This window comes from Salmo salar, chromosome ssa09 (assembly GCF_905237065.1).
Source record: "Salmo salar chromosome ssa09, Ssal_v3.1, whole genome shotgun sequence".
Classification (NCBI taxonomy): domain Eukaryota; kingdom Metazoa; phylum Chordata; class Actinopteri; order Salmoniformes; family Salmonidae; genus Salmo; species Salmo salar.
Window position 1 is genome coordinate 24,913,764 of NC_059450.1, and position 15,026 is coordinate 24,928,789.

General features: G+C 43.7%; 1 protein-coding gene across 1 annotated transcript in view; it reads right to left on the minus strand.

Moving 5' to 3' along the window:
* Nucleotides 1-200: 200 nt before the first annotated feature.
* Nucleotides 201-15,026, minus strand: part of brf1a (BRF1 general transcription factor IIIB subunit a) — a 60,122-nt gene continuing 45,296 nt past the window's right edge. Inside the window, exons 17-19 of the mRNA XM_014210704.2 lie at nucleotides 3,988-4,039; nucleotides 802-952; nucleotides 201-624 (exon numbers count right to left, since the gene is read on the minus strand). Of these exons, the coding sequence (XP_014066179.1) occupies nucleotides 593-624; nucleotides 802-952; nucleotides 3,988-4,039 (235 nt within the window). The 3' untranslated portion in view covers nucleotides 201-592. The remainder of the gene's footprint in view (nucleotides 625-801; nucleotides 953-3,987; nucleotides 4,040-15,026) is intronic.

Consider the following 15,026-nt stretch of genomic DNA (forward strand, 5'->3'; position numbering starts at 1 on the left):
TACAGTTTTCAGCTGTGCTAACAATTGCAAAAGGGTTTTCTAATGATCAATTAGCCTTTTAAAATGATAAACTTGGATTAGCTAACAATGTGCCATTGGAACACAGGAGTGATGGTTGCTGATAATGGGCCTCTGTACCCATACGTAGATTTTCCATTAAAAAAAAGATCTGCCGTTTCCAGCTACAATAGTCATTTACAACAATAATGTCTACACTATATTTCTGATCAATTTGATGTTATTTTAATGGGGGGGGAAAAATTGCTTTTCTTTCAAAAAGAAGGACATTTCGAAGTGACCCCAAACATTTGAATGGTAGTGTATACTTGAGTGACGTGAAATGTACGATATGAGACATTACGGTTGGTCTCTTTGTTCGATCCAGCTCAATACTACCCATAACCTCTTTCCTAGATAAAGGAGATATCCTGAGAAGAAATGGATCCTGTCATCATCTCCATCCTCTTCACCATTCTGCAAGCATGAAAGCTGTCTCCGCCGTCCGCCGTCTCAATCAATGAGTCAATCTCCAAATGGGACAGGGGGTTGGAGTAGCACAATGGTCCAGACAAACAGGCCAAACCCAGTAGTGCTAGAAACCATCATCATCATCACATCCATACTCTGGAGTAAAAGAAGACAGAAGGATTACTCAACTGCTCTCAAAATACATGTTTTCAAACATATGTAGACACCCTGATAGCCAGACAACATGGCAAGACAACCAATGCAAGAGGAGTTAGATAATGCCGATCAAGAGATCTGGCTACCAGGCTAGTTTGAAGTATCTATCTTACTGACCGTTGCCTCCCAGCAGCTCCATGGCACTGACGCAGGGCTCCTCCTCATCCTCCTCTTCCTCATCTGCCACATCATCATAGACCACAGGCCCACTCTCGACCAGCACAGAGTGGGGCGACACCTCAGAGGCCACTGGCAGGGGGCTGGCTATCTAAGAAAACAATAAGGAAAAATCCACAAAATCAGTCGAAATCAGTGGTAATCTGATTCTGCACACTATCTGCAACCTGAGCCTGAAAGCCTGAATACATGTTCAATACAGAGGTTATAGCTAGCCTGATCCCCCATCCGAGTCCTACTGCATGTGGGTATGGGCGAGGCAGGTGGGGGGATCCACAGTGTGATGGAGACCCATTTCAGCTCCCTCTGCAGCAGCATGTTAAAGCTCCTGCTGGGCTCTCTCTTCCCTCCCTCTCTCCATGGACACCCTGCTGGGCCCAGCCTCTCAGTGTGGAAAATGTCTCATAACATGAGCTGGAAGTCTCATTAATTATCATCAAGAGGGAGAAAAAAAGTATATAAATTATTCTCCAGACTAATTAGTGGGTGGGTGGCCACTGTGTGGTGAGGAAGGGTCTGAGTCCTGGGAAGGAGCTATGGGAGAGGCAGGGAGTGTTGAAAGACCCTTTCAGAGGGAATGAGAAGACATACTGATTCAACAATCTTGACCCCGGACAATTTTAAAGGTGAGAGAACTGGGTGACCTTGGTGGAATCAGGTCAGTCATAACAGTGTGATGAGTCAGTGGTTCTCTGCCATAGCTTACACTGGGGGAAGGGCTGGATGAACTTGAATAGTCTCTCAGCTTTAAAGCCTGGAACAGTGAAATTAGGCTAGTCTCTATTCTATTGCAGAGGTTTATCACAGGAGCCTGCCAGTTTCTCTGAGCTTGACGTTTAAACAGACATTTATTGCCAAGACTGTCAGGCAGAAGCACTGCACTGGGTAACTCAAAGTGCCATTTACTCCTAGAACATTTCTTTTGGAAATACAAAGAGAACCAGAAAAACTGCCAGGCAACAGCAAAGCACACATCTCCTTTCTCTCTCCTGTGCTCCTTTTCCTTTCCTTACATAACATGAATTCCAAGCAAACCCGTCCCAACCAATCAGAGAAGCCATTTTATGCCAGTTCCCAGGGGGTGGTGAGGGGTTGCTTAGTAACAAGCTTTGTTGACCCGGCCCCTCGTGGCAAATGTTTTCTTCCTGGTTGCTGTAGCCTGCACTGGGAGATTCTATTCATGGCTGCCAACACCACATGAGTGAGAGAGAGCGAGCAAAAGAAGGGAATGGAGCGAGACACAGCAGCAGAGGGATGAAGAGTGGGTGCAGGAGAAAGTGAGGCTCCCTCCTGTACGTTCCAGCCCACACCGCTTGAGTGCATGTGAACAACTCAGCGGGACATGGCCGCAGTCCTCTCCCATTAGTGAGCCTGCTGCTGAAGAAACACTCCCCTCCCCCCCCCATCTGGTCCATAGGAGACTAAAGGGTTGGTTAAAGAAAAGACTCACCCAATTTGAATATTATATCGTATTTGTGCATCTCTGAGTGATGTTCTATCGATTCCCGGGGTCATTTCATGTTTTCATGTGTATCTGAACCATCATCGTGCAAGCAGGCAGAAATACAGCCCGTATGATGAGTTTTGCATCTTATGAGGATATAACATTCAAAATGGGTGAAAACCATAGGTAGAGACAAAGAATCATGATTCCTTTTTTTCTCAAGATATAGTGTTATCGATAGTAGGCTTGGGCGGTATACCGTATATACCCTATACTGGGGTATTTTGAAAAAGCCACGGGATGGTTTTTCAGTAAAGCCAAAACTATTTATTTTTATACATTTGAATATTTGTAGCTTCTTTTTAAGTGAATACCTGCAGTCAACTGGTGCAATAAGTTAGGAGATAAAGAACATTGCGTTCTTCACTTCACTTGTCACATTATGTAGCTTACGGTAGTCCCCAGTCACGTGGTGTTTGTTTACAAGCATACGATGAGAGACCGGAGCCTTGTGAGTCAGTCACTGTCGTGCAACATGCGCCAGGTGATATAAGTATGGAATTCACAACTAAATGTTTGCCAGCTAGATATCTTATAATTATTAAGTTATGTCTAAAATGTGCTAAATGCTCTGCAGTTGTGCATTTGGTTTGCTAACTTAGATAGCTAAGTGGTTAGCTTCTTCCAAAATCAAGCATCCACTTGGTAACAGCAGAGAATACCCTCCTGGATCAAGAGCCTTGCTGGCTAATAATCATTTTGTGTGTGCAACAAACTGAGTAGCGTTTGAGTTACTTGTATAGTTTAGGTCAGAAACTGTACAAAATGTTCATAATGCACTTGTAAGCATTTAGTTAGCGTTCTCTATGAGGATCACTTAGTACTTGTTAGCATTTTGTTAGCATTCTGGTAAGTGATGTTTTTGGGCTTTGAATATTAGTACTTAAGTCAAATTGAGCACTAGGTAATAGATAAAGCAGATTGTGTTCATCATTCAGCCCATTAGATCATTTTTCCATTATGAAGCTTACCAGTACTAGTTTCCCAAAAAAGCAGTTTGAGCCAGTCACGTTTGTTTACAAAAAAGCACAATGAGCAAAATGGGAGCTTCGCAAGGTGAGTCACTCCTGCAACACAATTTAAGTGAGGTGATCAAGTTACACTTGTATTAAATTCACTAATATTTGTCAGCTATATAACTTATAAATTAAGTTATCTAAGATGTGCCAAATAAATGATCTCTAGCTGGGTTTTGCTAACTTGCTAATGTTGCTAACTTGCAAGATCAAGCTTCTTGGTAACAGCAGCAGAGGCAATCCCCTCCTGGATTAAGATCCCTGCTGCCTAATATTTGTTTTGTGTGTGCTGCAAACTGCGTTTTGAGAAACTTGCATAACTTTATGAGCTGGGTTGCCTGTCCTAGTAGTAAATGTTTGCAAGCTCTCGTTACCATTTACCTAGCATCTGCTATGAGAATTTCTTAGTACTTCTTAGCATTTTGGTAGCATTCTGGTGACTTTTTTACGTTTATATATTTTTCAAAAGCGCCCCTTGTGTGCACTACCGGTAATACCGTATATCCCGGGATGGCACAGGCACGGTATGAAGGTATGGAAATCTGGATACCTTTAGCGATAGTAAGTGTGTGTGTGTAAGAGACAAAAGCATGTGTAACATCTTACCTGGTCTAGAGCCAGCTTCTTAGGGGGATGTGCTGATATGAAGGGCCGTAACCTGAGAGAAAAAAAAAAACTTTGAAGAATAGACCACGTGGCTGCAATGAATGGCAGAGATGACCGTTGAGAAAACGGACAAAGGCTGGAGCGACAGACAGACACAGAGGGAAAGAGAGATATTCTAACAGACAGAACACAGAGAGAGATGCAGCTGAAGTTTACATACACTTAGGTTGGAGTCATTAAAACTTGTTTTTCAACCACTCTACAAATTTCTTGTTAAACTATAGTTTTGGCAAGTCGGTTAGGACATCTACTTTGTGCATGACAAGTAATTTTTCCAACAACTGTTTACAGAGAGACTATTTCACTGTATCAAAATCCCATTGGGTCAGAAGTTTACATACACTAAGTTGACTGTGCCTTTAAACAGGTTGGGAAAATCCAGAAAAAGATGTAATGGCTTTAGAAGCTTCTGAAAGACTAATTGACATCATTTGAGTCAATTGGAGGTGTACCTGTGGATGTATTTCAAGGCCTACCTTCAAACTCAGTGCCTCTTTGCTTGACATCATGAGACAATCAAAAGAAAATCAGCCAAGACCTCAGAAAAAAAGAAAAAAATTGTGGACCTACAAGTCTGGTTCATCCTTGGGAGCATCCAAACGCCTGAAGGTACCACGTTCATCTGTGCAAACAATAGTACGCAAGTATAAACACTATGGGACCACGCAGCCGTCATACCGCTCAGGAAGGAGACGCGTCCTGTTGCCTAGAGATTAACGTACTTTGGTGCGAAAAGTGCAAATCCATCCCAGAACAGCAAAGGACCTTGTGAAGATGCTGGAGGAAACAGGTACAAAAGTAGGGGTGGCAGGTAGCCTAGTGGTTAGAGCGTTGGACTTGTAACCGAAAGGTTGCAAGATCGAGTCCCGGAGCTGACAAGGTAAAAAAAATCTGTCGTTCTGCCCCTGAACAAGGCAGTTAACCCACTGTTCCTAGGCCGTCATTGAAAATAAGAATTTGTTCTTAACTGACTTGCCTAGTTAAATAAAGGTAAAATATCTACATCCACAGTAAAACGAGTCCTATATCGACATAACCTGAAGGAAGCCACTGCTCCAAAACCGCCATAAAAAGCCATACTACGGTTTGCAACTGCACATGGGGACAAAGATCGTACTTTTTGGAGAAATGTCCTCTGGTCTGATGAAACAAAAATAGAACTGTTTGGCCGTAACGACCATCGTTATGTTTGGAGGAAAAAGTGGGAGGCTTGCAAGCCGAAGAACACCATCCCAACCGTGAAGCACGGGGGTGGCAGCATCATGTTGTGGGGTTGCTTTGCTGCAGGAGGGACTGGTGCACTTCACAAAATAGATGGCATCATGACGAAGGAAAATTATGTGAATATATTGAAGCAACATCAAGACATCAGTCAGGAAGTTAAAGCTTGATCGCAAATGGGTCTTCCAAATGGACAATGACCCCAAGCATACTTCCAAAGTTGTGGCAAAATGGCTTAAGGACAACAAAGTCAAGATATTGTAGCGGCCATCACAAAGCCCTGACCGCAATCCTATAGAAAATTGGTGGGCAGAACTGAAAAAGCGTGTGCGAGCACAAACCTGACTCAGTTACACCAGCTCTGTCAGGAGGAATGGGCCAAAATTCACCCAACTTATTGTGGGAAGCTTGTGGATGGCTACCTGAAACATTTGACCCAAGTTAAACAATTTAAAGGCAATGCTACCAAATACTAATTGAGTGTATACGAATGCTGAAATAAATAATTCTATTATTCTGACATTGCACATTCTTAAAATAAAGTGGTGATCCTAACTGACATAAAACAGGGAATTTTTACTAGGATTAAATGTCAGGAATTGTGAAAAACTGAGTTTAAATGTATTTGGCTCAGGTGTATTTAAACTTCAACTGTATATTCTAACAGCCAGGCAGACACACAGAGAAAAAAAAATAATTACTTAACACGTTGGAAAGAATGTTTTTTTGTTCAGAGAAAATTTGAATGCTATTTGGCCCTAAACCGAGAGTACAGAGGCAGAATACCTGACCACCGTGACAAACCCAAAATTAAGGAAAGCTTTGACTATGTACAGACTCCGTGACCTTAGCCTTGCTATTAAGAAAGGCCACTGTAGGCAGACCTGGCTCTCAGGACAGGCTATGTGCACACCGCCCACAAAATTTGGTGGAAACTGAGCTGCACTTCGTACACATTTCCCTATGAATTGACTTGAATTCTAAGAGTGCAAGAGACTAACAGACAGAAGGGTGCCAACAGCAGCAGTAATTCCTGGAGAAGAATATCTCCAGTGGATGAAATTAGAATCTCTCCTGGAGGCTCTCTGCCCCCCCTGCCCGCCCACCCTGGTGAGACATACTCCCCTGGGGGCTTACTGTAAGTGCCTTACTCACACTGATAAGAGTGGAGAGAGAGCACTTTTAATTAATCTGCTTTACAAGGAGAAGGGTGGAGGAGAGGGTGTGTGTGTGTTCACTGTTCAGCAAGCATGGCATCTTCACTCCCTTTGTCAGAGCTTATTAGAAAAGCATCCAGCAGCACCAGCCTATTCTGGGCTTAGTGGGGCTAGCCCACAGACCTTGTACTAGACAGGACTGGGTGAGCAGGGTTCCCCAATGGGTCCCTTTCACTTTAGTTTCCAATCACAGGATCTTAGAGGCACCAGCACATACAGTTATACACATAAGGTAATCTATTCACTGTTGTGAGATGGAAAATGCATTAGTTAAATTAGTAGTATGAGGAAGCTATGGTATAAATATATGGACTATGATAATAAATCAGGGCTTCAAACTACATTTTCCAGGCTGGGCCTGAAGTCTGAGGCAAAGTTCCTCTCCCCTCACAATCAAACTATGCATAAAGAAACTGCCCACAAAAAACTGTGGTGCCCACTCGCTCTTTTCCAGTATACACACACTTATTCTCCCAGATACTACTTTGGCAGGGCTGGCTGAGCGCGGTCCATTCACCCTAAAGTGGATTCTGGGACAGACAGAGCAGAGCAGAGCTTGGCAGCGTGAGACACTGATAGGGCCAAAAGAAGCTCCACATGGCACTGACACCATTCATACTCTACTATAGCATCTCACTACAACACACTCAAACAGAAACATCTCCCACACCAAAATACCTGCTTGAGTAAGAACAAACTCATACAGTGTATGAGGGTCCAATGTTTATGATTGTTTAGGCTAGAGGACCAGCCTTGTTTGTTACAAAACAGACATGGCATTTATGAAAGGGAGATCATGCTGCGTGGCCCTGGGGAATTCTGACCTCTAAAGAGGATGTTTGAGACATATTGGGTCATATGTGGCCTTTTTTTGAAGTCATGTGTGGTCTGAGATTGGCCCTGCATTCCCATGTGCATCTGGGTCTGGGCTAGATACGCACACATCAGAGGGATGGGGTCGGGGCTCAGGATGGTGGCATTAGCCGGTAGAGTGACAGCATCTGTCTGACCATGCCCACCAGGGGGAGGATCACAGGCTGATCACACAGACAGGATCAAACTGCTACTACAGGTTCACTACTACCATCCTGGCTTGGAGTATGACAGGCTCAGTATGATCACAGACAGCCTGGGAGGATCAGACACACACACACACACACACACACTACTACTACCGCATTAATATCATACTAATAACACACTACAGGGACGCTACTACCACCCTGACAAGGAGGATCACAAACACAGACAATGCGGTCAAAAAAGATGAGCAGACTGTCTCACACCAAAAGGCAGGCAGAGACAATCTCAGAAATACCAAACAGTCCATGTTCTCATTACTGGTGACGAAGGGTATACCGAAAAGTCGGTACTTTTTAAATACTACAACATAAAAAACTATTTGATACTAGAATTTTTGTTGCTTTCAGTACATCAAATGTGTCCCACGGATCAAAAGTCTGTATCAGTGAAGGTGATGTCCCCCGAATAATGCCAGCCCACACTGCCTACTCCACTTAGCCGGCACTGGGAGTCTGGGCTGCATCATGTTAGCGCCCCACGGCATGTAGAAATGTTGAAACCATTACTGTTGCAAAACAATGTCCATACAAGCTAGAACACTTTACAACACAAGAAGATACCGGTAGCTTCAAGCTTTACAGGCAAACTTTCATTGCTAGATTACAGCTAAAGCTGACATCAGTTCACCTCCCTAGTACTTCGTTTGGGATAATGTGCAAACCATAACATAATGCTGATTTTAAAGATAATTGCCACCAAAACTTAAATAATTCACTTTATTGGCCTCTCACGTTTTTACCCAAAAATGATTTATTGTCTCAAACAAGTAGGGTCTATCTGCAGACCGTGATTACTACATGCCTCGGCACTACACTACAATTCAATTGATTGGACATGATATATTAGGTTTCACAGTTGCGAGTGGATGTCAGAGTGAAAAACAAGCCATGAGGTCAAAGGAATTGTCCGTAGAGCTCCGAGACAGAATTGTGTCGAGGCACAGATCTGGGGAAGGCTAATACAATTTCTGCAGCATTGAAGGTCCCCAAGAACACAGTGGCCTCCATGATTCTTCAATGGAAGAAGTTTGGAACCACCATGACTCTTCCTAGAGCTGGCCGCCCGGCCAAACTGAGCAATCGGGGGAGAAGGGCCTTGGTCAGGGAGGTGACCAAGAGCCCGATGGTCACTAACAGAGCTCCAGAGTTCCTGTGGAGATAGGAGAAACTTCCAGAAGAACAACCATCTCTGCAGCACTCCACCAATCAGGCATTTATGGCAGAGAGGCCAGACGGAAGCCACTCAGTAAGTTGCACGACAGTCCACTTGGAGTTTGCCAAAAGGCACAAAGACTCTCAGACCATGAGAAACAAGATTCTCTGGTCTAATAAAACCAAGACCGAACTCTTTGGCCTGAATGCCAAACGTCATGTCTGGAGGAAACGGGAGAGTCAGGATCGAGGCAAAGATGAATGGAGCAAAGTACAGAGAGATCCTTGATGAAAACCTGCTCCAGAGTGCTCAGGACCTCAGACTGGGGCAAAGGTTCACCTTCCAACAGGACAATTTAACCTTTTATTTAACTAGGCAAGTCAGTTATGAACAAATTCTTATTTACAATGACGGCCTAGGAACAATGGGTTAACTGCCTTGTTCAGGGGCAGAACGACAGATTCTTACCTCGTCAGCTTTTCTTTTCGGTTACTAGTTAAATGCTCTAACCAACAGGCTACCTGTCCAATGACCCTAAGCACACAGTCAAGACAACGCAGGAGTGGCTTCGGGACAAGTCGATGAATGTCCTCGACTAGCCCAGCCAGAGCCTGGAATTGAACCCAATCTAACATTTCTGGAGAGACCTTAAAATAGCTGTGCAGCAACGCTCCCCATCCAACCTGACAGAGCTTGAGAGGATCTGCAGAGAAGAACAGGAGAAACACCCCAAATACAGGTGTGCCAAGCTTGTAGCATCATACCCAAGAAGAATCAAGGCTGTAATCACTGCCAAAGGTGCTTCAACAAAGTACTGAGTAAAGGGTCTGAATACTTATAGTACCAGTCAAAAGTTCAGACCCACCAACTCATTCCAAGATTGTTCTTTATTTTTACCATTTTCTACATTGTAGAATATAGTGGAGACATCAAAACTATGAAATAACATATGGTATCGTGTAGTAACCAACAACAACAAAAAGGGTTAAACAAACCTAAATATATTTTGACAGCTTTGCACTCTTGGCATTCTCTCAACCAGCTTCATGAGGTAGTCACCTGGAATGCATTTCAATTAACAGGTGAGCCTTGTTTAAAGTTAATTTGTGGAATTTATTTCCTTCTTAATGCATTTGAGCCAATCAGTTGTGTTGTGACAAGGTAGGGGTGGTATACAGAAGATGGCCTTTTACCAAATAGGGCTAAGTCCATACTATGGCAAGAACAGCTCAAATAAGCAAAGAGAAATGACAGTCCATCATTACTTTAAGACATGAAGGTCAGTCAATCTGGAAAATGTCAAGAACTTTGAAAGTTTCTTCAAAATGCAGTCACAAACATCAAACGCTATAATGAAACTGGCTCTCATAAAGGACCGCCACAGGAAAGGAAGACCCAGAGTTACCTCTGCTGCAGAGGATAAGTTCATTAGAGTTACCAGCCTCAGAAATTGGAGCCCAAATAAATGCTTCACAGACTTCAAGTAACAGACACATCTCAACTGTTCAGAGGAGACTGCGTGAATCAGGCCTTCATGGTTGAATTGCTGCAAAGAAACCACTACTAAAGGACACCAATAAGAAGAAGAGACTTGCATGGGCCAAGAAACACAAGCAAAAGACAGTCCAAATTTGAGATTTTTGGTTCCAATCGCCGTGTCTTTGTGACACAGAGTAGACGAATTTGTGGTTCCCACCGTAAAGCATGGAGGATGAGGTGTGATGGTGCGTTGCTGGTGACACTGTCAGTGATTTATTTAGAATTCAAGGCACACTTAACCAGCATGGCTACCACAGCATTCTGCAGCGATACGCCATCCCATCTGGTTTGCGCTTAGTGGGACTATCATTTGTTTTTCAACAGGACAATGACCCAACACACTTCCAGGCTGTGTAAGGGCTATTTGACCAAGAAGGAGAGTGATGGAGTGCTGCATCAGATGACCTGGCCACCACAATCACCTGACCTCAACCCAATTGAAATGGTTTGGGATGATTTGGACCGCGGAGTGAAGAAAAAGCAGCCAACAAGTGCTCAGCATATGTGGGAACTCCTTCAAGACTGTTGGAAAAGCATTCCAGGCGAAGCTGGTTGAGAGAATTCCAAGAATGTGCAAAGCTGTCAAAGGAAAGGTTGGCTTCTTTGAACCTAAAATATATTTTGATTTGTTTAACACCTTTTTGGTTACTACATGATTCCATATGTGTTAGTTCATATTTTGGATGTCTTCACTATTATTCTACAACGTAGAAAATACTAAAAATAAAGAAATCTTTGAATGAGTAGGTGTCCCAACTTTTGACTGGTACTGTATGTAAGTGATATTTCAGTTACATTTTTTATAGATTTGCAACAATTTACAAAAACCTGTTTTTGCATTGTCATTATGGGGTATTGTGTGCAGATCGATGAGGAAAAATAAATGTAATCAATTTTAGAATAAGGCTAACGTAACAAAATGTGGAAAAAGTCAAGGGGTCTGAATACTATCCGAATGCATTGCAAGTCCCAAATATAAGGGAAACAGATTGTCATCTGTATCCCCATGAAATCAGCCAAATAAGCTCAATAACTCAACACATGCACACTGTTGAATATACATCAACCTGTATTGTGAATAGGCCTGGGCTACATCTAGATTTACCATTGAAATGTAGTTAGATTGGTAAAAAGTAGTCAAATTGATTGTATAATTGATTAATTAATGCATACATGTTTGTCACTGAAAATGTTTGAGGTAAAACAATTATAATATTGAACTCAAAAGATGCCCAACGATTGAACAGAGCAGTAGCTGAGTCTCTCTGTCTGGATCAAGAGCCATTCTGTGACTTTGGCTAATATGCCGTTTTTTTGCCGTGGGATTGTTTTGTTATTGAGTATCATCATTCTGGTATCGTGACAACACTACTCATTATTGCGACACCACTTCAGCTAGAACAGTGAATGTGTTCTAAAAATCTACTTCTCCCTCAGAGAAAAGAAAACATGTCTGACGTCTCCTCTCTAATGAGGGCAGGGGTGGTGTAGGTGTGACAGAGATGCCTGCCCAGACCCGCTCCATCCTTCCTCCCATGGCATGTCCCCTCTCACACCTCATCCCCCATGAGCTCACACCTTGGACTGGAGTAAGCATGGACACAGCTCAGCTCATTATTGGGGAGACACACAGTAACACTGCTCATTCATTAGGGAGCTGTAACACACCACCACCACACACCTCCATACTGTCAGCTGTCACAGTGACAAACTATACATAGCCTTTGAGAAAGCCCAGAGGACATCAACATTAGTCGTGGCTTCTAAACCTCCCAGAAAAATACATCTGTCTGGTTAAAATCTAAGGCTACAGATGTTCCATAAAAGCTTACATCCAAAGACAAACTACTTATCGACTTGTTGGTCCCCAGTGTGTCAATATTTCCATAGTAACAGTCTGTAGTTATTCTACATCCCAAATAAAGCAACTTCATTCTGGTTAAGCAGTGATCACTTTTAAGCCTCACTAACCCAAAATATGCAAGCACCATCCTAGATCCTCGTCCTGCAAGGGGACATATCTTGCCTTAAGTTCAGAGGTCAAACTGGTGTTCAAAATTGAGCCGGCTGCCAATGACGACAGCCTCCTAGGGAGCCCTTTCCCTCTGAACATTGATATCAGCAGTGGGGAGTGGCTCCTTGGACAGAGGAGATGTGACATGTATAAATCACCTCTCCAAAGACAATGGGACATATGAAGCACTCCTCTATTGGCGTGACGCCCCCCTCCACCTCTCTAAAAAGGTCAGACAGGAGACACTTGGGGAGACTCCAACACACTCCCACTTTCACTCCCCCTCTTTCTTACTGCCTCAGTCTTTCCCCCACCACTGCTGTCCATCTCCGACTCGCTCTCTGCTAGACTATTAGTCTCTGCTGGGCTTAACACATTTCTAATCAGCTTACTGCCAATGAGACTAAGCCGGAGTTGAAAAGGCGGTTGACGGAGAGCGTTTAGCCAGTTGCTAGCAACTGGTTAGTGCTGGGGGATGGCAACTATATAATTAGAAGAAAATCGTTAAAGCCAAGAATGAGAGGAGCGAGACTAAAAGAGATGGATAATGTTAAGGTTACATTAAATCAGTAATATAACAAATTAAATGGGGAAATGATTGCAGTGAATGAGAAACAAAGAGGAAGCATTTACCCTACATATGAAAGTATAATCTGAGATTTTTGTGTACGGCCCAGTACATCACTGGGGCCAAGCTTCCTGCCATCCAGGACCTCAATACCAGGCGGTTTCAAAGTTATTTTCAACTTTCCCTTACGGTACTTGTCTACTATTGGTCTTGTGCCGGTATTTAGCCTTAGATGGAGTTTACCACGCCCTTTGGGCTGCATTCCCAAACAACAAAGACTCCAGCCACCCTAGTCATAGACTGTTTTCTCTGCTACCGCACAGCAAGCGGTACCGGAGTGCCAAGTCTAGGTCCAAAAGGCTTCTGAACAGCTTCTACCCCCACCGTTTCTTTTTTTTTAACACTGTTGCTACTTGCCGTTTATCTATGCATAGTCACTTTACCCCTACCTACATGTACATATTTCCTCAATTACCTTGACTAACCTGTACCCCCGCACATTGACTCAGGACCGGTACCACCTGTATATAGCCTTATTTTATTGTTGCCCTTTTTTTCTTCTTCTTAGCACTGCATTGTTGGTTAAGGGTTTGTAAGTAAGCATTTCACGGTAAGGTCTACACCTGTTGTATTCGGCGCATGTGACAAATAACATTTGATTCCGTCACTATGTGATGATGAGCACTTCACACTGGCAGAGGGTGAGAAACCAGCAGTAGTGAGAAAAGGATTTAGCTGGTGCCAACAGTCAGTCCTTCTCCTCTGGGATCTCCAGACAGACCACTCTGGTTCAGACACTTTCACTGTGCAGTATGCCCCTGGGCTCACAGAACTGAAAGAATAATTGTCTAAGTGCTTTGATACAAGATGGCTCCCTTTGTCACCAAGGCAGGTGCTAATACATGAGTGGTGAGTATAAAACAATGTATAGTGAGAAAGGCACTAAGTGCATCCGCCAGTCCATGTGTTACTACTCAAGAGAGACTATTTGACTGGTTCAGGCTGTGGAACAATGACCGTAATATCAACTCTGCCCATCTCAACAGTTCCCGTGGTGCTTCTTGGGCTGTGGATGGATATACTGTGGGATGGAGTCCAAACGGCCCACTTTGGAACTCTAGTTCGAAAAATTCCAACTTTCATTGGACCATTAGTTGTGGTAAAGCGTTAGTAGAACAAAGGTTTGGCTGTAGACAACTGTTTGAAAATCGAGAAGAGAGAAAGCTGCTGCTAGCGGAGCCGGATGTCCAACAGAGAAAAATATGCAGTTTCCCAGCAGTCTATAGTCCTCCTGTCCAGCCCAACGTATGCCTCAGGTAGGATGGGATGCCCTCTGGTCTGTAGCATTGTAACGGATGGAGCCTGCCTGGCAGTGGCACCCAAAGAGTTGGTTCCTGCGAGAAGCAAATCCAGAGGCGTCCCATGGAAATACTTAGTGGTCACAGTCAGTCAGGTGTTGCAGGGCAGTGGGGGAGATCAGAGAGAGGCCAGGGAAGGGCTGGAAACCAGAGGGAGATTATACTCTCCCAATAGAGCTGCTACTATTAGTAGAAAAACACTTCTTTAGAGTGGACTGAAAATAAAGTGACGCATATTGGTCCATGTGGGGATGATCTGATGTCACTACTCTGCTGATGACACCTGCTCTGAGAGGCTGAATAGAAATGCAGAGAAAGTTGTTAATTCTTCACAGGCAGCAGAAAGAAAATCGATGGTCAAAAACTCTTGCCACAACCCTCTCCATTAGACCAGACTGTGGATCAGAGCTTCCACTAGAACTTTAGGGTTAGATTTACACTTCTGAAACCCAACACAGACCAAAACCATACAACCCCCCTCCCCTTGGTGAAATATGCAGTCAAGTATTCCTCCCCAAAAAGTTGAATGGGGAAAAGGGCTTTAAAAAGAGAGAAGAAAGAAAAACAGCTTTGAATGGGAACAGATTAAGGAGGGAGAAGAGGGAAGAAAAAAAAGCACTGGAGGGAAATTATCTGGGCTATTTCTGGAAGAGTGCTTTTCCATCCTCCAGTCGGAATGAAGGGAACAGGGAGGCCCTGTTTGGCAGCTAGCTGGAGAGGCGTGGAGCAATATGGAGGGAGAGGGATGGAGGGATTGAAGGACTGGCGGGTGGGAGTCCTGTAAAGTACAGGCCTGTGACCGGGTGAAGGGCTGGGGAAAGGGGGAG